Here is a 26,703-nt window from a genome sequence, read left to right as displayed (position 1 = left end):
TTCACCAGCACATCCAGGTGTCCAGCTCACATGTAACCCTGCCAGAGGCAAGACCTGCTGCCCTTGGCCTTGCTGCTCTCATGTTCGAGGGCTCTGCTGATGTTCATGACATGTGTTTTACAACAGACACACACACGGGCTGTAGGAGCCATGTGTTCTTTATTCCTTAGCATTCTTTGCCTGCAGTCTGGCAAAGCGCAGGCACTGCACCCATGGAGCCAGGCCAGACTTAGACGGGAAAGGTGCCCAGGGACAGACTGTTTAAATGTAATTTTAAACTCTTCTTGTTTTATTTTCCCGCTCAAACTCCGCGTCCAGCACCCTCCACGTGCGCTGACCGAGGCACGGCGCCGCCGGTGCCCGCCCACAGCCGGGCGGAGGCCGGGCCCCGGCTTCGGGGCTTCCGCCCGGCCCGGGGCGGAGCCGGCTCCGTCCGCCCGCCCTTCCCGGATCCCGACATGGCGGAGTATTCCTGCGTCAAATCCACCAAGCTCGTCCTCAAAGGCTCGAAAGAGAAGAGGTGAGGAGCGGGCTGCCCGCCGCGCCGCCCCTGCCCCGCGCTGCGGCAGCCGCCGGGGCCCGCACCGCCGCGGGGCCGGTGTAGGAGGCCGGGCAGGGATGAGGCCGGGCCGGCCCTGCTCTTCCCTTCCCTTCCCTTCGCTCCGGCCCGGGGGCTCGGCAGGGCTGGGGCCGGGCTGGGCGCCGCAGGGTTCCGGCCGGGGTCAGGGAGCGCTCCCGCAGGGCCCGGCCGTGAGGCCCGGCGGGACAAGGGCCGGGTCAGCGGCTCGTTCTCACTTCTTTGCATCTCCCCTTGCAGCAAGAAAAAGCACAAGGAAAAGAAAAGGAAAAGGGAAGAGGATGCGGCGGAGCAGCTCGATATTGTTGGTGAGCTGCTTTCCAGGAGTTATGTGGCAGTGCGGAAACTGTAGGGGATGTGCCAGAAGCTAACGGGGTCGTTACCGGACTTGGTAAAGCAAGTGTAACTGCTGTAGAAATATATAACTTTCTCACAACATGTCATTTGTGTCTTGGAATCTTTCTCGATTCCACACAGAACTTGTGACACCAATAGAATGGATTCAGTTTTTTATAAGTAATAAAAAAAAAAAAACATTACTATCTTAATGAGCTAGGAAATATTTGTAAGACAGTATACAAAGAGAAAACTTTACCGTTCAAAAAATGTAAAAGTCATAATTCTAAGTCATGCACATGGGAAGGGCTTTAACTTTGGTAGAATTCTGTAGGAGTCAAATGTTCAAATCCAGATTGGTTTGAACAACTGAGGTCTAAGGATTACAACTTACATATTTAACAGCAAGATTAAGTAGTATCTCTGATTCTCTTGTGCCGGAGAATCTTATAAATGGATATGACTCCAAAACTGCAGGAGACAGATCCAGAGGGAAAAAATCTTTTTCTTGTGAAGTGTGTCTTTGCTGCATCAGCTGAATGAATCAGCTTGGTCTCTGGACTAACGCAAAGAAGGGATGAAGCACAGGAGCTTGGAGCTAGGGATGACAGCTGGTCAAAGAGCTGGACTTCCTGAGGCAGCAGCAGCAACGCCATTAAATTGGCTCTGGACTATAAAATAATGCACGAAGGTTATGAGATAGCTATCTTTTGAATTTAAAATTTCAGAGAAGACGCAGAAATATAACCTCTTTGGCTATTGTAATCAAAAGTTGTGGTTACTGTGTTAATAAACTGTTATGGTTTTATATTACAGGAAACTGGTGGGCTGTCAGTAATTTTGGTGAAATTACAGGAACTATAGCTATAGAAATGGATAAAGGAGCTTACATGCATGCCCTCGACAATGGCTTGTTTACACTTGGAGCACCACATAAAGGTTTGTTCCAGGAAATTTGAAAATAATAGATTCTTAATCATGAAGTGCCTAAAGGCACAGAACTAGCATCACCTCAAGGCAAGCAGTGTTACAGCTAAAACCAGTTTACTACAAAAAATGCAGTAATTCTAGCTGAAGCATGCAGATGACTTAAACCTAATGACTGCCAATCAGTTTCACTCATCTAGTTTCATGCTGGCTTATGTGTGCAATAAATTGAACTGCACTGGAGATGATTACCTGTTAAAGGCCATACTTGCTGGATAAAAAGCAGTATAATTTTTATTAAAACCTATAAAGTGTTTATGGTGTCACTTGAAGAGTGAAATTCAAGGTAGATGAGTTTTAATGCTTATTGCTGCATCCTTGTCATAATATACTTGTTTTGTCACTGCACAAGAGAACTACCAATGTGCTGGGATAATTAGCTCGTTCTTTGAATTTGAGGGCAGTGACTCTGACATGGACTGTTCCAGAACCCTGACAGTCTGTGTGTGTTTCATCTCCAAACAGAGATCAGAGCAACAATGGCCATATTCTCTTGTTTTGGTTTTGAGGGATGGAGAATCCAGTAGCTTTTAGGATACTGACTTGAGTTACCATAGCTGAACCATAATGCATTTTGTTATCAAAGAAATAACATTACAAGGAGATTAAAGTACTCAAAGCCACCAGGAAAATTACAAAACATTCTTAATTATAAATTTCTTTAACTTATGATAATCTTTATTTTGTGCCTTGTTTTAAGCATTGTAAATATATGAGCATAAATGAGCACCTGCATTGCTTCTTTAAAAGTGAGTACTCAAAAAGGAATTTTTAATGAAATAAATATTTTCCATAGTATTTAGAAATAGTCAATGTTCAATTCTTTTTGATACTGCAGTATTAGTAGGCTAATACATTTTATGTTTATACTTCATACTTAACTAATGGAAAATTCATTCCTCAGGTGATGAAGGCCCTAGTCCTCCTGAGCAGTTTACAGCAGTTAAGTTATCGGATACAAGGTAATTACTGTAATGTTTCAAGTTTTGATACTTGTTATCTTTGGATTTTGTGAAAAGGCATTTTAATACTCTTTTTGAAATACATTGTCTTTTACTAAAAGTGTCGGTGATGTTTTGGGTTTTGTGAATGCATTAATTAAAAACGCTCCTTGTTTCCTATGTTTTCTCTTTGAGGATTGCTCTCAAGTCTGGTTATGGCAAATACCTTGGTATAAACTCAGACGGGCTCGTTGTTGGACGTTCCGATGCAATAGGATCAAGAGAGCAGTGGGAACCTGTCTTCCAAGATGTAAGCTCTTTGCAATGGTTTATTTGATGTTGCTAGTGTTTGATTGTATTTTGAGATCGGTATTTTTACTATGAAGTTAAAGCCTTTTGCAATCTCTTTCATATTGTAACTTATGATTTTCCAACTGCAATGCATTTACTGTAATTGAAAGTTTTTTAAATGCTTCAATTGCTGCATTTTGGCAGCTATAAGCATCTTAAAAATGAAGGAGTCAGCAAGTCTGGCTAGCTAGTGAAGTATCCATCCATAAAAGAATTATTTACATGGATGTTTGGCATATTGTAGAGGATAAATTGTTACAAATCAAGGATTATATACAACCTCATTATACTTACAGTGTGTGATATTGTTTCTGCAGAGGAAAATGGCATTACTAGCAGCAAACAGCCGTTTTATCAGGTGTAATGAGGAGGGGGACATAGAAGCCAAAAGCAAAACTGCAGGGGAAGAAGAAATGATAAAGGTAATCTATAACTTCTACAATCTACAATTAATACAGGATTGGCAGGAATCGAACTCAAACAAGCAGGTGTCTGTGTGCTATGATTTTCTGTTAATACAGTTATAATTGCTTCCTATCAGCTGTCAAGTGATCTGGCCACAAGAAGGGTAAATGATTTCCAGGGCTGTAATAATTCTCAGTACCTCCTGTAGAGATAAGAAGATACTTTACCACTCAGGAGGACAAAAGAGTCTATGTGATCTTCCAGGTACTTCTAAACAGCTTGGGACAGAAGAAGGAATTATGACCAAATCAGGGACAGAGAAGGGTTTACCAGAATGATCCAGAAGGGGAGATCTTTCAAGAGAATCTGAAAAGACTATCTTGACTTTATCTGAGCATGGGAAATATATCTCTACTTTTCAAGTAGAGATAGGTGTCTTAACTAGTCAGAGCAGCAGTATTTTAAGTCAATCTCTGAATTGTCCCTGCCAAAATTAAGAACTGTAGTAGTGCTTCTTTGAGATAAAGGCAGTTATGTCTAATATCAAGGATTGCACTTAACCTTTCCCATATTTCAGGCAGCTCTTACTTTTGCAGTTGTTTCTGGTTAACCAGTTTGAAAACTGTGAACTTGAGAAGTCACTGCGACTCTCGTTCTGTTACAAAGGATATGTAGTCATCTTTCAACTGTAACTTACTGTTTTTAAAATACAGGTGTTTTCTGTTGTGTTTTGGTTGTTTTTTCATTTTTCTTTCAATTATTAGATTCGTACTTGTGCTGAAAGAGAAGCTAAGAAGAAAGATGACGTTCCACAGGAAGACAAAGGAAACGTTAAACAGTGTGAAATCAATTATGTGTATGTACTTTAAAGCTGGTAACAGGCTCAAGTACCTTTTTTTGTTTCTGACTGGGGCTGTCTTTGGGCCCAAAGCCCATCCAGCCTTTCACTCTCTTTTCATTAGCAGGACAAGGGAAGAAAACAGGGTGAGGTAGCTCATTGCTTGAGATAAAGGAGAGCTGCTGTACCAGATACTGTCCAAGGGTTAACTGTGAATGATTAGTTAAATTTATTTTCTTTTCATTGCATGTAGATTCTGAGAGACAAAAATTAAAAACACCACCTTTCTTTCTCCTATCTCAAGCTCAGCTTCTCTCCAGAGCTTCTACCTGCTCCACTAAGCCAGATGGGCTGTAGGTCAATACACAGTGGTTTCTTTCAGCCACTCCCTTCCTTTGCTGCTTTTCCCCTGCTCTGGTATGGTCTTATTCATGGGCTGGAAGGTAATATTTGGTCCAGTACCTACAGCATCTCCTTCCTCTCCTTCTCTGTGCTTGATGTTCCCGCTGCCATTTTGCACTTTTAGGTTTGGTTTTTTTTCCTTCTCTGCCTGTGTGGCATTTTGCTTTATCTTAAATCTGTTTCCATGGGAGTGCCACCTGCTTTGCTGGTGGGTTTGGCTGTGTCCTGTAGTGGATGTCTTGAGAGCCAGCTCTGTCCAGCGCAGGTCAGCCCCTGACCTTTTCTCACAGAGAAAACACCTGCAGTCAGCACCTTGCAACTACATCCAGTACACTTTTGCTCCCTGATTTCTTATGCTAGTAGTTAAATAAGGGGCTCTTTAGAATTTGTAACCACTTCATGCTAGACACATAGGGGCTCATTCCTACTTAGACTGCCAAAAAAAGCAAAACCTGAATAGTTTTCACCTACAGAAGCCTTAGTGCAACCTTAGTACTGGGATGGTTTGCTGGGTTTTATTAGGTCCGTTACCTGCTGCTTTAATAGGAGCTAAGATTCTTAGCACAGCTGCTGTTGTGTTGGGAAACAAAAAAATTTAAAAGCTTCAGTTCTTTACTACTTTTCTCTTCTTCCCCCTTACAGGAAGAAATTCCAAAGTTTTCAAGACAAAAAGCTTAAAATAAGCAAAGAAGATACAAAAGCCCTTAGAAAAGCCAGAAAAGAAGGCACTTTTCATGAAATGCTACTTGACAGGTACTTCAAAGTGCTAGAAATAATGTATTGATTAAAAAACTATTGGGAGATGCACATATGGTAAATCCTGGGGTACAAAAGAGGGCTGGATTTCAGGGACATAGGTTCCTGAGCATTTTTCCCCTGGTGAGTGTTGTCCCTGAGTCCTGGGGCTTGCCACCTTTTTTTTTTTTTTTTTTTAATCTGGATTTTCACTTCTTTAGCTGAAGCTTGCAGGTTTGAATTTACCTGTAAATTAATTCTTTTGAAAATCTTTAATCCCTCAACAACTCGGAACTAAACAAACTGAACAATCTAGTTAATCTTTTTAATTGTGAAAATTGAGCTAATTTTTAACATTTTTCAATACCTATGGTACCAGAATATTTTGGAGAGGCAGAAGTTGAATTTTAAAGAGAAATAGTGTTTATTAAGAACAGTCTTCATGTTATCTAGTGGGAATTTTTTGTCCTGCTAAACTAAGACTGTAGAAACCATGTTGAATTTTTAAAGCCTTTTATGTCAGTATATAGTATAAATATTTGCATTAATTCAGTGGCTGGAATGCAGAAAACTATTTCTGATAATTACAAGTAATGTGAGAACACTCCTGGGTTCTCACAGGTGGTCAGCTTCAGATCATGCTGAATGTGAATTCCATTCCTCAGAGGAGACAAAATGCAATTATGATGATTTGAAGAGAAAGTCAAGGTTAACTTTAGTCAGTTAACTTAACACTGCAGTTCTACCTCCTTAGGAGAACAAAGTAAATTAACAAATCCAAAGTGTTGTTAGGCCTTTATATGTACTTTGAAGCAAAGTTCAAGAAAAATTACTTTTAATACATTCTTAACACTTTGAGGCAGATAAAACACCCAGGTGTAATTGTGTTTGGTCTTAATCTAAATCTTGTTTCATTCACTTTTCCCATACAGGAGAGCTAAAGTGAAAGCAGATAGATACTGCAAGTGACATCCAGCTGGCCCATTTTCTTCTGCAACTTTCATGGCAGCATCAAATTGAAAAAGAGTAAAATATTTTATAGGTGTTTTTTATTTAAAGCATTTTTTAAGTATCTTGAGGAATTGTATTAAAATTTTCTCAAATATTAATAATCCAGTTATCTTGTTAACTGTATAATTTGTGAATACTTGGCTTGTATGAAGGGAATGGCTCCAACAAAAATTAAAGGTAAATCAATTAATAATGGTAAGTTATTTGCCATGTAACTTAAGCTCTGGGAGACAGACTGTGCACTGATTTAGTCCAGAGAGAAAGCTCCCTGACTTTTAGTTGCTTTTAGGACAAAATTTAGAAATAAATAGATTATTGTATGCAGATGTTCCTGGCCAGAGTCAGGAATTCTTGGATAAAAATGCAGCAATAGCTGTGAGGTGTGCTGTGGCAGAGAGGGAGAAAAAAAGTTACTGATTTTACTCCTTAGTTTGGCCTAGGACTGGGGATTAGGGCTCATTAAGTCATTGTTAATGAGCCCTAACCCATTGTTAGTGGGGTTGTAGGTACCCCACTACATATCCCTCCCTAGAAATGTGACTGATGTACAACAAGCCATTGGAATATCACAGTGCTGCTGTGGCCTGCTGCCAAAATTACACTCAGAAACACCAGGAAACAAACAGCACTGCAAGGAGCAGGCTGCAGCCCAGAGTAACTATGTATTGGAAGTTCAGTGCATGTCTCATTGATCCACAGTCCCTGTGAAACTTAAATACATCTGAAGTGAACACTGATGGTGGAAGTAGATTGATATTACAGCATCTGTATTTCTTTCAAGAATATATTGTTTGAATAAAGACTCATAGAACCCACAAAAACAGTTACTCAGATACACCTGGAAGCAGAGGTATATGCTCTGGTGGGGAAGGGTGCTGAAAGGACTGCTCAGCAGCAGAATAAGAACCTGAAAATTACCCTGATAGGGATTTTCCATTTCATATTCGTGTAAATAGAAGAATACAATGTGTTGCAAGTAGCTATAAGTGATAGTAAGGGAATAACAGAACTTTTATGTTTGTCACAGGTGAGTAAGTGAAGTAAAAAGCAGTGGCAGAGCAAATGAAATGGGACTGTCCCTGGTAGGAGAGGAAGTACTAGACTTGGCAAGGGACTGGCAGCCTTGCAGAGAATAAGGGTATTTTAGTAACAATGGGGTTGCCCTGTATGTTGGGACTATGATACACTAGAGTCTTGAGAAAATGTTCTGAGATAGCACAATAGAACAGGGATCTGGGGAATTTACTGGAAATCTAGGCTCAAGACAGTGAAATCAATGGTATAACAAAGCAGTGAAGATCAGTGTATTTATTTAACTGTTGCTCTAAGCAGTCTTTTTGGAGGTTTTCCCAGTGGAGGTATTCATGGAGTCATCTTGAAGACACTACATCCTGACAGTAGTGTTAACACAAGGAGCTTTAATTTAACTGAAACAGAAAAAAGGGGGAAGTAATTTGGGCAGCCCCTACTTAGGGGGGAAGGAACAGATCTGCAGAGTGGTAATACAGTACTGGATATGTACTGAATATGAGAGAGCAGAAGGGTGGCCATAAGTGCTAAGTTTCAGTGAGACCAGCTGTTAGTACAGTTAGCAGGCTGACTGTACATCTTAAGAAGCATTTTCCTTCTTGGATTTTTAAAAACTGACAGAAGAAACCTAGACTAACCCAGCCTAAGGTGCTGGTGTGGACCCTGAAGGCAAGGCATTGTGATAGGAATACAGCAGAGCAGCCATAGTCAGAGAAGGTGACTGGTGCTGGAAGGTAACTGTTGCTTAAACTGAGAATTTCTTTACCAGTGAAAGAACTATACCAGAATCAAAAAGAGGCCTCAAAAAAGTACACTGTGTAATGTGACAATGACATAATTTTGTCTTCAGAGCATTTAGAAAGAGATTTTAATTTTCTAAAGTCATTGTTTATTTCCTCCTGTTAAAAACGTACTAAAGATGGTAAAGCATCTAAACAAAGATAATGAAGTCCCTAACAGCTGTTCACCCCAGATATAAAAGATGACCAAAAGATGTTCAGAAAGTAGCAGAACCAACTTAATCAGACTCTTTCTTATCATAGCCCATAATAGTATATTCAGATATCTGGAATTAGGATTATTGTTATACATGTATTTATTTTCAACTGAAAATATTTTCCAAACCCTATAGAAACTGCTTGATGTCCTGTTTTTAAAGAACACTCCCATGAAAATCTCAAGGTTTGTCCTGTTACACTGTAATTTTCCTCAGTTTCCAAATCCACAGATTGATCCTGTTGTGATCTTCTTTCACCTGTGCTGAAATGTTTTTATGCCTTGGTCTCTAGAGCTCTGCGCAATTCCCAGCTTCTGCTCTGAGCTGGCTCCTTACTACACTGTTGCATGCTCTCCTCCCAGGGCTTTCCCACACTACAATACATTTTCTATCCTTTCCTCTTTCTTAATTTTTGCAGTTCCATGCAGCTTTCCAATCAACTGTCTGCCAAGGACTTCCCTTATTTTTCTTGCCACCCCCACTTGGTTTTGTAAGAGAGTTAATTGCACAGGCAGTTAAGTCACGATGTAGAGACTGCATCACTTCTTTTCTGTGTGCCTAAAAACACGTGGCATGGCTTAGGCATTGCACAGAGCACATGAGACAGGCTAAAACACAGGCATCCTGGAAGGGTTTGAGTACTTTTTCATGGTGCTTCCACCAACTGTTGCCAGTGTACACACTCATGAAGCATTCATTTGCTCACACTACAGTGATAATGCCCATACTAAGAAGACCGTACACACCTAATTTGGATGCTGATTTCTACTTGTTACAAGAGCCTGGTCTAGTGGAAGGTGGCCCTGCCTATAGCAGGGGGCTTGGAACTCGATGATCGTTAAGGTCCCTTCCAACTCACACCATTCTCCAATTCTATGAAACAGATACCATTTAAACAACAATTAGAAGACAGGGCACTTATAGATGGATGCATCTCATACCCTGTGTTTCTCATTAGTCTGTCTCCCCAGTTGCCCACTTCCTGCACTCCTAAGCTGCAAGATGGAGAAAAATCCTTCTCAAGAACATGCCTGCCTGGCATCTTTCATTACCACTGATGCTCAAAAGATAGGCAGGAAATAAATCCCCATGGACCGATATCTGTAGAGCAGGTATTTGTTTGTTGCAGCGCTGGTGGTGAGATGAATATCTCCTCCTAACTCACCCACCCATGTCAAGTGCTGTGGTGTATTTATGCAGTAAGTATTGTTTAGTATTGCTATGTCACTACAACATCATCATATACATGCTGGAACTAATTTACATAGTCTGATCTCACTTTATTAGATCGTTCTTTTGCACTGCACTTGCGTCTCCCCAATTCAGGGGTTGTTGGGGGTTTTTGATGAAGGCTTCCAAGGTCTTCTTCACATCTGAACTTTTCAACTTTGTCTTCAGAGCATGCGCAGTTACGGTGTTCCTTGTCTGTCTGGTCCCAGCCAGTCTAAATTCTTTATTTTGTGGCTAATTGGCTTTACATTTGCCAATTTTTTATTAGCACTATACTTACCTCCTATCCACCTGGTGAGTTTTTTCTTAATTTTTTTTTTGTCTGTTCAGTATTAAGCAACTACTTAACCATATACCAGCCATTACATTGTCTAGAAAGTAATTTTATACCTATACTTTATATAGGTATAAAAAGCTACGATTCAGGTTATCTTATAACGCAAGCTATATAAGCACCTTGTAACTTTGACCTGAGTTATATAGGCATCAGCACACACCCTACCTAAAATCCGCACAGGACACAGAGTCATTAAAAACCGCACTACTGCCAAAGTGAAAACTGGTGCCACGGGTTTTCTCCCAGCGTTGCCAAAGAGAGGCGATTCTATTTCAGACTCTCCTGTGCGGAAGTTGCCATTTGTGGAAGGGCGACTGAAAATGAACTGCTGAGCTTCACCATAACTGCACGGGCGGGGCCGTGCCGTGCCGTGCCGGGCTGGGTCGGGCAGTGCCGTGCCGTGCCGGCGCTCCCGCCCCCGGCGGGCGGGGCTCTGTCATGTGGCCGCGGCTCCGGGAAGCGCCGCTCGGAGCGGAGCCGGGCAGGACCATGGCGGGCCGGGCGCTGCTGGCGCTGCTGGTGCTGGCGCAGCCCGCCTGGGCACCGGACCCGGTGAGCCTGGCGGGGGACGGCCAGGGGTCGGCGGGGCCGGCGGGAGCGGATCGGCCCGGGGCAGGCGGGGGGGATGCGGCCGCCGCCCTTCCCGAGGCGGGAGGCCGGGCGAGGCTCGGGATCCACGCGTGTGGGTGCGCGGCAGCGCCTCGCTGCTCCCACGGGCTCCCCGGGCCCGGCAGGGCTCCTGCGGGAGCGGCTGTGCGAGCCCTTGCTCGCTGCTGCGCTCGGTTCTGTAGTGTCAGTGTCGCCCTGCTGCACCGCAGCGGCGATCTCCAGAAGCGAAGTTCCGAGGGGCTTGCTGGAAAGGCGCACGGTTGTGAATGTGCTGAGTGTGTGCGCTGTGGCTCAGCGAGGGGAGGAGCGTGGAGCAGGTGGACTTGGTGCGTCCTTTCTTGCTCTGTCGGCCGTTTGGGCATTTTGAACTGAACAAATGAAATATTTAACTTCTGGTAGAATTGGGAAGCTGGGAATGCAGGGATAGTCGTTTGGAGCAGGCTGGCTTCCATCTCCTGGGCATGTAAACAGTTGCTCTTGTTTCCTGGTGTAATCCTGCAGCAGCGAAGCATTCTTTCGTCTCTTGAAGTTCCTAAATTTATTCGTCCTCTATGAAGAGAACAGGTTTTAAATATCTCTGGGTTTCAAAATATTTTTTGCAATCTATTTTAAGTGTTTTAAGAATATACTACCTCTTTTATTCTTTACTTCGCTCCAAGTCTTTTTTTTTTAGCAAATTGCATTGATTTTGGGGAAATTATTGTGGTTTTTGTGAAAGGGGAGAGCTGCAGGAAATTACTATGGACATCTGGATGGCCAGTGTTCCCTTAGCGTCTTTTAATACATAGGATTTGGCTTTTCTCTCTCCCCTTCTTCCCTTCTTCCAATCCCATCCTACCAGCCAAGAGCAACTTCCTAATGCTATAAGCTATCTCCAGCTTAAAACGCCTTCAGAATTTTAGCCAAAAGTATCCTGGAGTGTGGGGTTGTAGGAGAAAGTGCCAGCTGTCAGCAAAGTAGTAGCATGAGAGCTTGATTTGCATGTGATTTCACTTGGTACATCCTTGCACTTGCACAGTATCCGCTGTGTGTCCAGGTTGTGCTGCTGTGCAGCCAGGTATTAGGCTTGGATATTTTATTTTTGTTTGAGATGCAGGGTTGCATCACATGCTGAAGAATTCTTCCTGAGTGCCGCTGGGTTCACCTCATTTACAAAGAGCACAGAAGAAAAATTGCCTTGAGTTGCATCTCAGAGGGGCAGACTGTCAGTCCCTTCAGCCTTCCCTGAGGCTCCCTCAGCCATGCTGACCTTTTTGTCCAAACTGCAGTTTAGGTTGTCTTGTCACTGTTTCTTCTGCGGCAAGAGCACTCTCAACCTCTCTCTTCAGAAGGGTGAACAGCACTGGGACTCCTGCAGCATAATAATGTTGCGTTGGCATTATCCCATGAGGGAAGAGGAGCAGAGAGGAAAATGTGTTAGATCACAATGTTCATAGACCAAAGGATGCTCAATATAACAGATTGACTGAAAAGCTGGAATTATATTTAATAGCTCAAAGAGGTAATTTTCTATTTGCTTTTACATAGGAAGGTGAAAAATATAAAATACATAAATATTAAGAAGGGATGCCAGAGATGGTCCCTCTCAAAAATAAAGAAATAAAGGAAGTGCTGGTATTCCTTAGACTGGACAATCTACATTCAGTCTATTTCATATTAATGAAATCAAGCTAGGTGTCAGAATATTTATTCAGCAGTTATTAAACCATGCATTAATTTTCTGTACTCCAGTCAATAATAACAGTTACTACTTGATATTTTTTACAGTTCACCCAATTCATCTCAACAGCTTGCTAAGTTACTTGTTTCTGTTCCACTTTTTCTTTTTTATACAATCAGTCAAAGTATAAATCTTCTGTGATACTTCCACTATTCATTTCCATATTTCCCCATACCATGTTCTACTTCTCCTCCACTGCGTTATCTTCCTGTTAATGTTTCGATCCCGTGCTGTCACGCGTCTGGTTTTGTGTCATTACATACATCTCAATTTCAAATTGGCAGTAAGTAAGATAATCAAGATATGCAACCTGCTGGTAAGAGTACATTTTAAAAAGCAAAACGAAGGGAGCATTAAATCACCATTCAAGAGTAGCTGTATTGCTCTTAGGGGGTTCAGTGGGTGTTTGAAAAGCACATTTATAGTGGTAATCTGCTGTCTGAGTCCAGCTGCCAATAGCTTTTTCTAGGGGATGACCTCTGGCTTGTCACATTGGAAACTGAAGGTAATTCTGTCATGCTGGAAGGACAGTCCTGGCTTTCTTGGACAACATTTATTGTTGTTCTTCCAGTGTCAAGCCTCTGCAGAGAGGAGAGCCCCACTGACCACAGTGATAACTTCATAGCTGCTTATTTCACTCTGGTTTTAAAAGTGCTTGATGGATTTTCTGCTGATTCCGGAAAATTCTTTAGGTATCTTTTTTTTTTTTTCTTTTTTACCTTCTCAGAAAGCTTTGCAGATAATCTTTAGCTGGTTGCAAAAGATAACTTTTTTTTTTAATTTCTTGTTAGAACTTTGTGTAAAAAAACCAAAACAACAAAACACCCCACTTCTAGTTTTCTGATTGTCTTGACATCTTTTTAAGTTGCTGCCTGTGTGCCAGGAGCTGTTGCAGTCACTTGGTTTGTTCTCTTTGGAGGAGAGACTGAGGGGGGACCTCATTGCACTCTACAGCTCCTCACAAGGGGAAGCACAGGGCAGACACCGATCCCTTCACTGATCTCTTCTTGTTGCTGATCAACAATAGGACCTGAGGGAGTGGCCTGATGCTGTGTCAGGGAAGGTTTAAATTGGGTATTGGGGAAAGGTTTTTCACTGAGGCTGGTGGAGCACCACCTGTCAGGGATCAAGATGCACTTGGACAGGATGGGACTCTTGGACTTGTCCCCTGCAGGGCCAGGAGTTGGACTTGATCATCCTTTGTGGGTTCCTTCTAACTCAGGATATTCTGTGATTCTATGATGTAATAGTTAACATAAAGAAACAGTTATTATTAGCTCTAATTTCTTCAGATAACTCAATCAGTTTTGAAAGATGTACAGGTTGTTTTAGGAATTACTGACTTGTTTACCTTGCTTTATACATAGATAGGTTAGAAATCTAAAAATACCACATGTAAGGAGGGAACATTATTCTCTATCCCTTTATCTGTTCTATTCCTTACCTTTTTTTGTAGCTTAGGCTGCAAAGCACTGGGAAGATAAAAATAGGTGCAGACACAGGATTAAAATATCAGGGGAAGGTGCCAGGAGTGACATAACATTTAGCACCTTTAGCTTAAAATCCTCTGAAATCAGTTTTGCACAGGTGCCGCTGTTTCCTCTGTGAGCATGTGCTCTACTGACAGAGCAACAGAATTCAGATCCACTTTGGATAACTTTTTTTTAGAAGCTTTATCTGTCAAGGAAACATATTTTTTGATGGAGATATATCCTGAAGGTCCAAATGTGTACATCCATTCCAGTAGGATGTATATGTAATGTCACTTCTTTCTGATGGATTTTAGAATTGCAGGATGGAAAATTGCACAAGACAGTTGCGTCAATACTGTTAAGCATTTGTCTGGCTTTGCACAAAACCTCTGACTTTTGTTGCCTAACTAGTCATCTGATATCCCTCCTACCCTCCTTGTTTTGATGCTTCCTCACTTTGAAAATTAAATGGCCCTTTGTGTTTGACTTCTTGTTCCAGCTGTGCAAAGGCTGTTAACTGCACTGCAGTGAAATCTAGGAACACAAAGCTGCTGCTCCTATACCTTCACCTCAAGTGTTGGAAACCCAAAATTCATCTCCTGCTTTCTCCCACCAACTGGAAACAGTAGAAAGAGATGATATTATAACACAGAGAAATCAATCCCAATTTAGAATTGCTGTTTCCAGTTGTAACAAGTTAAGCTGTTTCAAGTCTGTGGCATTGTGTACGACACTGTGTTTTCTATATTAATGCATTAAAAACAGATAATGAGATTAGCCCAAAGAGAACATTGACATGAGTTCTTTGCCCCAGTTACGTAGGTGCTGGAGATGTTGTCACAGTTTTCACTGGAACCAGAATGCATTTCAAGGACACACTACTAATCTAATTAATACAGCCTAATAAATACTGGAAATCAAGGGTGGGGAGAAAGGGAAGTAGTGGTGGAAGGATTGCTCCATATTTTGTTTGTGTTCTCTCTCCCAAACAATTGTGCTTTGGGAGCTTTTGTATGGGCTCCCAGAACAGCACATGTATCTTTCCTTTTTCTTAGCGAGATATATTAGACTCTAAGGAGCTTGCTGAACTTCTCACATAATTTTGGGACCAAACCTGGCCTGGTGTCAACTGGCCTGAAGCACAAGTGTGGGTGGCCAGTAGGCATTTGCTTGTGTGTCACTGGGTAGAACATAGAATTACAATTGTGGCATATATATGCATATGTTTATTATATTTATATGCATGCTTTATGTAATTGATAGAAAAACAACCTTGCATTCACTTTGAGTACATATGAAATAGTTCTCAAACTTTCACTTGTAACTTGCCACACTCCCAGGAATGAAGGTATATTTTTTTGTCACATTCCTGAATTGCACCCCATGTAATGTTTGGCCCCACTTCAGCAGCACTTCTCCACACTGAATCCTCAGTTCATTCCACCAGCTGATGGATTGCCCAAAGTTCATTATGCATTCCCTGCTCCAGCTGTACATTCAGCTAAATACTAAACATAATTAGGAATGACACTATAAAATGGGATTATTAATTGGAGAAAGAGAACACACTGATCCATACTGAGATCTTTCTTGAACTTGTATAAAGAATATGCTTTTGAAGGGCTCTTCATTAAATCACGTGGAGTAAAAATATATACAATTTGTATATTTATCATACCCTTGTGCTGGCCATGGAGTACATTAGACAAGTTGTCTAGAGGTCTGTCAGACAGCATGGGGAAGTCGCTGCTGGTCCCTCCTCCTCTATTTTCCTCTTTCCAAAATCCCAAGACTTTGAATTAACTGACTAGTCTTAAAGGTTTAATTCAAAACTAAGTCTACTAGAATAATAGTGTTTTAACAAAGAAGCTAAATAGAAATGTTTCATTGTCTTTGCAGTATGGAGAAGAGTGTAGGAGTAAAATGTACCCTCCTTCAGGACCAACGTAAGTAATCTGATTCAACTTGTCTAGCAAATTACAGAGAAGTTGTGATTTGCAAGTCTCAACAGGGTTTTTTTCTTGAAACTTGTCCCTGTTGCAGGTCTAAAAAATGCTAGTTACAGGTGGGAAGCGCCTATTTTGTCAAATGTTTTTTCAGAGCCTTCTTTAAATTTGATCTCTGGTGTTTTTCTCTCAGGTTCAAAGGTAACATACCCACATATGTCATAAATCTGGATTTGCCTCCCAGCAGAAGGTGGGATGACTTGATGCGCGACAAAAAGACAGAGGTGAGAAATGCAGAGCTGCTCTGAAGCTTAGCAGACACAAAACTAGCACACAGCCTTTTGTTTTGAGATAAGTTTTTAAAGGAATACATGTGCTAAAAGTATCTGAAAGAGATAATATTTCCTGTTGACTTTTCTAATATGATTCCAGTTCAAAATAGTACATTGAGTAATTTTTTCTTTCTGTTTAACACTTAAGGTAACAGCATCAAGTGTAGAGACACTGATGTTTGGGATGTAGAGGTGTAAAAACCAGTGTGCCATAAACAAGTGTGTGCCATTCCATTTATCAAATCTCCTTAGTGGTGAGGTGGTGCAGAATGGAGAGGGAGCAGTACACCAAAGGAACAGCCTTGGTAAACTGAAGTGAAACTGAGGCAGCATTTCCTCTCTGCACCTCCCTACTTCTCTCAAAATGCTGTGACAGATGTTGAAATGGAAGGGGGGAAATTAAGAGCTTCCTACCCTTTTCAGGAATGCTGGTTGTGGCACTGGTGTTTACATAGCACAAATATTTTTTTTAATATTTGAGCCTATTTCAAACTGCCCAAAACAGCTGTGGTGAAGATGGATGAAAATTGAGTTGAGTAATTTTTAATTTCTCAAACAAGGCTAGGGCTTTTTTTCTCTATCCCTTGACTTTGGACTTTCCACTCTGAAAGCCAGACAAATTCTACTTACATGCTGATATTTATTTTAAAAGGCGTTGGAAGCTTCAGGTTTCGCCTTAAATTCTGAAGAGTTTTATCTCCTGTGTACTTTGGAGCTTGATCACATGGAGTGGAACTCTTATTTGTGGCATTTACATGTTGCAGATCGAAAGCATGTGCTTTCATAAGAAGTTTATTGAGTGCTTTTGTCTTCAGTAACATCAGTGCTTAAGCAAAAAGCTTGAAATTAACATTCTGAAAGATAGAGGAGTGCAGAGTGTAAAATGTGTTCAAAGGAGCAGAAGATGAGGATGGCTTTCCTGTAATTTGTTATTTCTGGTAGAAGCACACATTGGAATTAATCAAGAAAATTACTTGAACAAAGCTTGAAGAGTGATTCTAGTGGGGACTTGGGGGTATTTGTCTCACTAAGAAGGTGACATTTAGCACTTTATTTAAATATGTATTTTTCTCAACAAAGGTGGTTTGTTTTTTTTTTTCAAAAGTCTGTCAAAATGTTCTGTTAGTTTTCCAGCAATTCTTATGCTTAAGATCTTCTATTCAACAAAAATCCTTGCTCTTTTTAGCTGAAGACTGTGGTCCAGAATATTAAAGATATAGCAAATACCTTCTTTCCCAGTGGCAAGGTTGTTGACATAGTGGATAACAAAATAGTAAGTATTTTCAGCTTAATTATTTTATTACTGTATGCTCTGACTACAGAATTAGAATGCTTCTGAATCTGGCAATTAAGATCTTCCAAAATTATTAATTTAGAAGTTCTTAATTCCGTTTCAGGAACAGAACAAAAATGTAATTTCAAACAGTCACTCTAAAATTTTGCCTTGTTGTCTACTCTGAATGACTGAAACCATTAAAAAAAATGCAGGTCTCTTCCTCCTCTAATTTTTCCTAAGATCTTTTCAAGTTTGGATTAGTAACACTAGACAAATATGCAACAGCCTTAGTTACTGTAGCAAAACACAGACTGAAATTTTTTATCATGTTCCACTTCTTTTAAACAGCAGAGTAAAATCAGGTTTTGAAAACTGTAATAAATGTCTGATTACAGGCACAACTTTGACCAGGTCTCACCTTAAAAATTAATTTGATTCTGATTAGCAACGTTTTGGCATGGAACAGGAGAAAGCAGTGTAGGGTTAGAGACAGCCGAAGGTCACATCTCTACCCCATCTTTAGTTACAGCATATCCCTGTGTGCCTGAGTGGACATAAATGCAGCTTTTACAGGTTGCCATGCCAATGTGTGAAAGTCAAGGATGCCCATAAACACTGGCATTGAGCTCCATTGCAGTTGAGCTTTAATATATACGAGTCCTACTTCACTTTTCTGTCTGTTGCTGCAGAGAGAGGCTGAGCTCATGTCCATTGCTCACGTCAGTGTTTTGATAAGTAAGAGTTTTATTCCCTTAAGTGTATACTTCTCTTCCAAGTACTCTGCAAACATCCTCAAGTTCTACAGGTTGCAGAGAAATTAAACACTCAATAGCTGGGAGAAAAGTGTGTCTATTGAGGAGACATTTGTTGTAAGTAACAAAATACTGTTAATTTAAACATATATCATACAAAAAAACTTTTCTTTCAGGCTCATCTGACTGCTACACTTCCTTATCCTTTCAATGAAGAGCTCCAAGGGATTGCAAATTCCTCTGGGATTCCTTTGGGTAACAGTTTCCAACACTCGATTAACACAGTGGAAAGCTAGGAATACATTTAAAATCATTTAAAATTAATGTGTTTACCAATATGCAGTTAGCTGTGACTTTAACAAATCATTGCTTAAGTAGTTAAAGCAATAAATTACACCTCACCCTAAACAAGAACAGTGTTTTAGAGAAGAATGGAATAAATCACATAAGCCTTTTATCAGGCTGGGGCTGCTCTGGAGAGCTGTAAGTTCTCACTCCTAGGTTTTGGGAAGTGGAGCAAGTCTCAGCTGTGTGCACCAGAATTTGAGGGAATCCTGTATTCTCATTGGTTTTACACTCTGCTCTGTGTCTGCTGCTGACATAGAGAGAAGTCAAGGCTCAGTTTCCTGATGAGCTTTCTTTCCCTTGTGGCCCTTGCCATGTCCTTCTGCCTTCCCTCTGTGCCTCCTGCAAAAGAATGCCATTCCAGATGAGCAGGCACTGAGTTCTTCCAGAACGGAGACGGGGAAGGAGCACTGCCTGTTTGCCCTGCTTCCCTCACACAGGAGCGCTACCCCTGCTGCTAGCAGCAGCTCTGACATGGCAGTAGTGGTGCATGTAGCAGCTTTCTACTTTAAAGTGAATTTTATAACTTGTTTTGGGTTTTTCAGAGGAGGAAGTAGCAATGACTGTCAGCTTTGTGCATGGTGAGGCAGAAAGTCAGGGGATTCTGATCCCTCTGTTTACTTTTCAGGAAGCTCTTGATTTTGCTGAACCAGTCATTTTGAAGATCAAAGGAGATTTAAATTGAAATGTTTAACAGAAATATTACAGAATAATGAATTTGCACTATGCTTTCTTCCTAACAATTTTTTTCTGTTCATGGCAAGTTTCAAACTATTGAACTTTGTTTCTTTTTTTTATTTTCTAGGGGAAATTGTTATTTTTAACATTTTTTATGAAATTTTTACTGTATGTACTTCAATAGTGGCAGAAGATAAAACAGGTAATGCAATCCAAAATCATGTTAACAGTTTTCTTTTATGTAGAAGAGGGTCCCCCTCAGTTATGCAAATACAGTCCTCCTCAACTGCAGCCAATAAGGTCTGTTAATAAAAGGTAATAACAGGTATATTAATAATAGGTAATAATAATGCCTAAGGACTGATAAGTAAAGGTATTCCTGAGAAAAGGGAATAAAAGTTCATAAATGTCTTAGGTTTAAAAAAAAGGACAAAAATACTTTCAAAGATAGTTTGGGTTTGGTTTTGCTGGATATGAGTTTTTTGTGATTGGAGTGTTGGGGTTTTTTTAAGAGGTGGTATTTCTTTTTCTAAGGGAAAGAAACACCACAACACACTTGAAACTTTCTCAGTGCCATGCAGGATTTTGCATCTAGTTTCTAGATATTGCACGTGTATGCTGGTAGAGAAAATGGAGAGTCTCTTCTGGGAAAAGAGACTCTTTATTCTCCTGCTTAGTTCTGCAGCCCTTGTCTGCACCTGTTCCAACTTAGGAAGTTTCTAAGGGATTCTCAGAGGGCTTACAAACATCTCACTTTTAGAGAAAGCTCAAGGTGTTGCCATTGCGTTAAGATAATGTGGAAAGATTAGAGGCTGAGATGGAGAGCAGTTTGCAAGATGACTTGATTTCAGTTATGGCAAAACACTTCTCTGACCAATAAAAACCCATCATTATATTGTGGTTATGAAAAGGGCAAATGCTTTGTGGTTATGAAAAGAGAATGCTATTTTCTTTGCACACTCTCCCAGATATTTGACTGCTTACTCATTTCTTGGGTTTCTAAGCTGAAATTTGTCCATTTGTTTGGAAAATTGTATTTAATTATTTATTGTTGTATAGGAAAGCTGTACCATGCCAGAAACTTGGATTTTGGACTCTTTCTAGGGTAAGTACTTAAACTTGTGACTTTTTTTTTAAACTCAAAGAAAAAGCAAGTTGAACTTTAAATAGCTACATACATTCTTTGAGTCTTCTTTGGATGTCTGTAAGACTGTGACAAGTAATTCTCCATTGTGCGTTGTAAAAAAAGGCTAAAATTAAAAGATCAGGATGTTCTACTGATCTTATGTCAAACTGCCCCAAATGCATCAGGAACAGCTGTGTTTTGCTACTTATTTTCTCAGCTGCAGTTCAAACTGTGTCAAACCAAAGAATGGCCATGTAACCTGATCTCTGAGGCACAGTATATCTTGTTGTTTACGTGATGGGATGAAGAATCAATTTTAATATGTGCAGTGACACGGAGATTGGATTGGGGCATGGCACTTTAATGCTTCCTCCCCCCCAGTTATTGTACTGTGCTCCACTGACACTTCCCCTCATTCTTCATTTCCACACAAACTCTGTAGTTTGTTGCCCAGCACTCATTAGTTCTCCTTTCATGCCCCTGATCAGGTAGTTCAGCATTTGCTTTTATTACCCCAGTATAGTTTGTGACATCATTCATCCTGATGCTGCTCAATGCACAATTGGAACTTAAATGCTCATCTTTATTAAAATTCTTACCTACCTATTAAAAGCTCACCCATTGTCTACTGTGACTCCACCTGTCCCTTGGTTTAGCTTGTGTTGGACTTCTCTGACTTGCCAGAAATACTGTGAACATGCTTCCTGAAAATTACGCAAACTTTCAAAGCTGCTCCCAGAGTCTGGATTATTTCCAGAGAATTTAACAGTCTGCTGAGTGCTCTGTATCAACCTTTTGCCTCCAAATTGGTCTGGCTAATTTTACAAACTAGAATTGGTACTTCCCTTCATGTAGAGCAAATCCAATAGTACATGGTTTCTCTTCTGCCTTTGAAAAGTAAGAATTTGAGGTTTGGTGTCACAGGCAGGAGCTGTAGCTGCCTTTGCCAGCAGGTAGAGAACAAAGTTATGTGTTCAAAACAAACCAGCTGTGATGGTGGTGCTGTTTAATCCTGAGCAATATATATGCTGCTGGTTCAAACAAAACTTAGTTCTTTTCACTGCCAGCCTCTGCATTTAGACTTCTTAGTTGTTCCTTGCTGGTGCTGCTCAGGTAACTACAGAGCAGTGATCTTGGCTGATGTGAGTTAGATCAGAGGACAGGCATCATACACAGGATGAATGCATGCTGTGAAGGGAAGCTTTGAAAACTACTGAGGGAAGTTTCAAGTGCTGTACTGTCTCCTGCAGGTGGGATGTTAAAAATAATTCCTGGACGTTAACTCGGGAACTGAAGCCTTTAGTGGTACTCTTGGACTTTCAGAGAAACAACAAAACAGTGTTCAAGTCAACAAATTTTGCAGGGTACATAGGCATGGTGTCTGGAGTCAAACCAGTAAGTATGGGAATGGAGCCTTGTCAGTTTGTTACAAATGCTTCAGACTTTCCTTTAATATTTAAATTTTTCTGTTTTCATGCTGTGCCTTGGGATGTTTTCCAGTAAATGATCTTTAAGTTGTTCTGGTGCATAGCATAGCTACTTGAAGACAGATTAAAAAAAAAATGCTGCACCCCTCCTTGTGAAAGGAGATTGCCTAAATGAAATGTTTCTGTTTGGACAGTTCTTAAAAACAGCATTGAATTTTGAATATGAACAAGAGTGAATGCGAAGTGCTGAAGTGGTTAGAGTTTCTTGCTGGCTAATAGCTAATGCTGTGATCCCACAGGGGGAACAGCACACTTGTGCTATTTAATTCTTTCTCCAATCCTTCTTGGAAAAGGCAGTCCTGCATTTTAAGATTTTTTTTCTTGGGTTTTCATTTAATAGGCACCTGAAATCTGGGGTAGCTGAATTCAGTTTTTGTCTGAAACATTAGTTGCAGGAGGCTGAGATTTGAGTTTGAATTGTGTGTTCAGTTAGCACGGACTGCAGCGTGTGCAGCTGCATGCCCCCATGCAAATAGCAGTAATATAGCAGGGTGTGCTTAGCGCTGGGACTTAACAATCTGCCTTCAAACTAGAATAGTACTCAGAGGTCTGAGAAGAAGGTGACATACAGCAGGGAAAGGAAAACTGCTAATTCAGCAATATAACACAGACCAAGAGGAAAAAATGGCCACAGGCTTGTCTTGCTCAGCATAAAAGCATGCCTTGCTGATTGTCTGCCAGGTCAGAAAACTAATTTCTACTTATTCAAGCCCTGATAAATTAGGTTCTTTTCTACATGAGCTTGATCTTGCAGTCTGTTTCTTGAAGGGGAAAAGTCTAACAAGCAGCTCAATTGACATCTAAATTGCAATGCTGCCTCTTGTTTATTACTGGTACTCGTGGGCTGGCAATGGCTGAAGGTTGGCTTGTTTGTTTAATGCTTTTCAGAACTTGTTCACTCTGACAATGAATGAGCGTTTCAGTCTTGATGGTGGTTATGTGGGTGAGTAATGCTCATTTCTTTCATTATTTCTGCACAAGTTTTCCAGACCTTGGGCAAACCAGTTACCTTAATAAACAGGCACACAAATGGTGAAAAGATTGCAGATGAGTTAGATAAAACATAGCTTATTTTAAAACCAGCTGTGGAAGTTAGAGTAGCATGAGTGAACTGTCTGAAAACAAATTATTCTGATATTTTGCAGGAATCTTTGAATGGTTTCTTGGTAGAAGAGATGGTATGTGGATGGGCTTTCTTACAAGAACTGTATTAGAGAATGCTACAAGGTATTCCCTCTCCTTTTAAATATTATGCTTCTTTAGTCTGCTTTGCATTCAATGAGCATGAATACTGTAGATGTATGCTTAATATCCAGATATAGATACCTTCCTAGTGGCCTTAACTTTAAATAGTTCTGGTATTGCTGATACTCTGGACCAGGAGGCAAAGCATCACACGTGATCCCTCAAATATTTTTCCTCAAACTTCTTTTTTTCCTGATGAGCCTGTTGGTAATCAAAATGGGTAACAGCATTCTGCATCAAAGCACATCCAACAGGTACTAGTACATTGTAGGAAGTAAGCAGAAACAAAGCTGGTATGCAATAAATCAATTCAATATGACACAGTATGTCATCATTTTACTCATATTTAAAGTGTAAAAAAAGTGCAGAGAATACCTCTAAACAGTCTTACTTTAAGTATGAAATGAGACAAGAAGCTTTGCTTAAATGCGTTCCTTTATCATGATCCTGTTTCCTTATGTGTGCGTGAAAAGGGAAGAAAGGCTTAACTACCCAAACTTGTCCTGGCTCTGTGGAACTTGCTCTTCAGTACTTGAACCATTTATAGGATTTAATAGTCCAACATTATCTTACCCGCAGTTACCAGGATGCAAAAGACAGACTGGCAAAAACAAGATTGCTGGCTCCAGCTTACTTTATTCTGGGAGGAAAAAATTCTGGAGAAGGGTGTGTGATAACTCGATCCAGGACAGCCACTCTGGATATCTGGGAGTGAGTATGCTTGACCTGATACCTGGCTCAGCCTTCCAGAAGAGAACAAGTTGCACCAATAATTGTGTGCTCTCTTTCTTGTGACTTCTGTTGTGGAAGAACTCACTTCTTTAACATCATTGAAAAATACCACAGCAAGCCTAAAAATATAATGTATCTGTATATAGTATATATTGTATATGTGTACTTGCTATATACTTAGAGAAGCAAAACACCAACTTAGACCTCTTTTCCAGCCTTGATATCAAGAAGGGCACATGGTATGTGGTAGAAACCAACTACGATCGCTGGAAGCCTCCACTGGTGCTGGATAATCGTAGAGGTCCTGCCATGAAATGCCTGAACCAGACAACACAAGAGGTAATCATCCTCCAAATACCTCACATCCTGCTGGTCTGAAACTCCCAGCTTGCACTACTGACCTGACACAGCCAGGAGCATTCCGGTTATTTTCAAGCTCAGCTGTAATGACACAAGTGGTTGATGATTTTGTGGTAACTTGTCTCTGCTTCTGGGTTAGAAGAAGCTGCCTCTTTACATGGGGAAAGTTTGTGGGGTTTTTGTTTATTTGTTTGGGGTTTTTTGGGGTATTGTTTTTTGGTTTGAGTTTTAGTTGTGGTTTTAGTGGGGATTTGGTTTTCGGGATTCTTTTTGGTTTGGTTGGTTGGTTGGTTTGTTTTGGGCTTTCATTTCATCTAGGTGGGTTTTCTGAAAATATCTCCAGCAGCTGCATATGCAGGAGGGTACACCCAGGGATACCTTGAGAAAGACTTTTGGTGTTTTTAGGGTAGTTTTACCAGTGAAATTCAAATACACACTCTGGGGCAGCAAACACACTTAAGTGTGCCATGCTCTATTAAGATCTGGTCTGGTCAAATTTTTGCAGCCCACATTCTTCTGATATCAAAGTGTTATGGGTATCTTGTACTCTTAAAACTGCATTGTGTTATTTAAGTGAAGTGCAAAAAAGTTAGTTCTCAGCATTTACATTAACAGGTAATGCCCCTTAATATCAGTGTATTATTTTCTTTCAGAATCTCTCCCTACCTGCAATTTATGATGTTCTCTCCACAAAGCCTGTGCTCAATAAGGTAATGCTTCTATTTTTGCAGGAAGTTTAGAGTGGGGAGTAGACCACTAACTACTGTACATATAAGTAGGACGCTTCACTGGTACATTCAGGGGGTTTTAGGTGAAAATATGTGTGTAAAAACAAATTTCATATAACTTTGTGAAAGCAAAATGTAATTGCTGGAATAGCTATTTTCCAAAGGCTGTACAGCTTTAAAATTCTCAGTAGCCTGAGCCCTTTCCTCATAATAGCTGCTCCTGGTTTGAGGCAGCAGCTGCTCTGCAGACATCTTGAGCACCCTTCTGACCAGAATTAATGTGTGATCTATGTCTCTGTAATTCACATAAAACAAGTTAATATACCTCATGATTTAGGCATACTAGAGTCACATTACTCTTGCAACACAAGAGGTTTTAGTCTGGAATTGAAATTTTGGCGTTTAGGAAAAAAAATCTGAAGGAAATAGTTTTTAAGAGTTCTTGAATGATGAAGTTTAGTTCCTGTGTTAAGTAGAAGCAGCATTCTTGACTGAGAACACAGACAATTCATACTTGCATGTTGCTGACTGAAGAAGGTAAATGCTTGTTTTAGTAGAACTGTTCAGTTGCATCAGAGAGAGTTTTTCACTAATTCCTGTAATGTGGTTGATTTTCTTTTTTCCTCTCCCCCCCTGTGCCCATTAGCTGACGGTGTGCACCACGCTGATGGAGGTGTACGACGGCCACACAGAGACTTACCTGCGGGAGTGCCCAGATCCCTGCAGCCCTTGGTAGCCCTGCTCCTCCCCGTGCTGGAAGCTGCTTGTCCCAATTGGTGTCCTCCTTGAGAAAATGCTTCTGGGAAGAGATTACTCAGTCTGACTCCTTTCTTCAGAAATCTAATGGCTCTATAGAAATGGCAGTGTTGCTAACAGTGAAGGACCCTGTCTCACAGCAGACTTTCTTGCTTTGTAACCAGCAGTTCTGCTGACCAGAAATGTATCCTCACAAGGGTCTGGTGTGATTTCAGCTGTTTCTGCCAAATGAGTTCAGCACTTAGCTCTAGATCTCTTCAGTCCCTGCAGTATTCTTGGTGTGTTGTTTGTTGGGGGTTTGTTAATTTTTGGGTTTTTTTGGTTTGGTTTATTTAGATTAAAATCCCAAGGAACACAAGTTATAATGGCACCTACCAAGCATCAAAAAGAATTGGGTGTAAGAAGACTGTCTGGGACAATACAATTCTGTTATTTTTTCATAAGCACTTAAAATTAATTGCTATTGTTCTGGTATAATGTGAGGATATGTCTGATATGCCCTTTTATAAAATAACCTATCAAGTGTCATATATAGTCACAAAAACAAGGTTTTGGGGAAATATCTGAAACAAGATCTGAGCCAAGAATGTCTTGCTGCTGATTTATAACTCTTTTGCTGAAGCTCTTTCTTGGCCTGTTAACAAATGTGGTTTTTTAATACAGATTTTTCTGTTGTCTCAAAAAAATACTAATTCAATAAAGAAATTGACTTTCTGTCACCAAAGCAAAAGGTGTACTCATTTCATACTTCAGTCTGAGACATCATGCATGTTAGATACCACAGTGCTTTCATTTCCAAATAGACTGTGTCTGCAAAACTGATTTCTTCTGATTTTGTAAACTGGTAGTTAAAAGTATTATCATAAGGCAGTTGGGTTGTTTTGGTTGGTTTTTTTTTGAAGGTGGGGAAAAGAAGCCAAGTCAGATTACACCATTTTCTGCAATTCAAGTTAAGAAAGAAAG

At 40.5% G+C, this 26,703-nt stretch overlaps 2 protein-coding genes across 2 annotated transcripts; both read left to right on the top strand.

Moving 5' to 3' along the window:
- Window positions 1–422: 422 nt before the first annotated feature.
- On the top strand, window positions 423–7,031 carry FRG1 (FSHD region gene 1). The gene is made up of 9 exons (XM_054294320.1): window positions 423–520; window positions 818–885; window positions 1,730–1,852; window positions 2,805–2,862; window positions 3,037–3,151; window positions 3,510–3,614; window positions 4,362–4,453; window positions 5,480–5,590; window positions 6,505–7,031. The coding sequence occupies exons 1-9, from the start codon at window positions 459–461 to the stop codon at window positions 6,539–6,541; spliced, it is 771 nt and encodes a 256-aa protein (XP_054150295.1). The 5' UTR covers window positions 423–458; the 3' UTR covers window positions 6,542–7,031.
- A 3,579-nt stretch (window positions 7,032–10,610) lies between these two features.
- ASAH1 (N-acylsphingosine amidohydrolase 1) lies at window positions 10,611–26,439 on the top strand. The gene is made up of 14 exons (XM_054295890.1): window positions 10,611–10,728; window positions 15,877–15,923; window positions 16,117–16,207; window positions 17,442–17,528; window positions 18,460–18,538; window positions 19,434–19,508; window positions 20,366–20,411; window positions 21,683–21,827; window positions 22,808–22,862; window positions 23,065–23,146; window positions 23,744–23,875; window positions 24,112–24,235; window positions 24,910–24,966; window positions 25,631–26,439. Exons 1-14 carry the CDS (start codon window positions 10,615–10,617, stop codon window positions 25,718–25,720), a joined length of 1,224 nt encoding a protein of 407 aa, XP_054151865.1. The 5' UTR covers window positions 10,611–10,614; the 3' UTR covers window positions 25,721–26,439.
- Window positions 26,440–26,703: the final 264 nt, after the last annotated feature.

Source organism: Melozone crissalis, unplaced genomic scaffold, assembly GCF_028551555.1.
Source record: "Melozone crissalis strain CALT ecotype California unplaced genomic scaffold, PUWL_Pcris_2 ptg000006l_1, whole genome shotgun sequence".
NCBI classification, from domain to species: Eukaryota; Metazoa; Chordata; class Aves; order Passeriformes; family Passerellidae; genus Melozone; species Melozone crissalis.
The sequence above is the reverse complement of the archived record's forward strand: the minus strand, read 5'-3'. Positions and strand labels throughout refer to the sequence as shown.

What these genes read in the sequence shown, in the direction of transcription:
- FRG1 (XM_054294320.1), top strand. Translation starts at nt 459, where the DNA reads ATGGCGGAGTATTCCTGCGTCAAATCCACCAAGCTCGTCCTCAAAGGC. An exon ending in ACTTGGAGCACCACATAAAG is followed by an intron (nt 1,853 to 2,804) that starts GTTTGTTCCAGG and finishes TTCATTCCTCAG; the next exon opens with GTGATGAAGGCCCTAGTCCT. An exon ending in CATGAAATGCTACTTGACAG is followed by an intron (nt 5,591 to 6,504) that starts GTACTTCAAAGT and finishes TTTCCCATACAG; the next exon opens with GAGAGCTAAAGTGAAAGCAG.
- ASAH1 (XM_054295890.1), top strand. Translation starts at nt 10,615, where the DNA reads ATGTGGCCGCGGCTCCGGGAAGCGCCGCTCGGAGCGGAGCCGGGCAGG. An exon ending in GCCACTCTGGATATCTGGGA is followed by an intron (nt 23,876 to 24,111) that starts GTGAGTATGCTT and finishes CCTCTTTTCCAG; the next exon opens with CCTTGATATCAAGAAGGGCA. An exon ending in TGAACCAGACAACACAAGAG is followed by an intron (nt 24,236 to 24,909) that starts GTAATCATCCTC and finishes ATTTTCTTTCAG; the next exon opens with AATCTCTCCCTACCTGCAAT.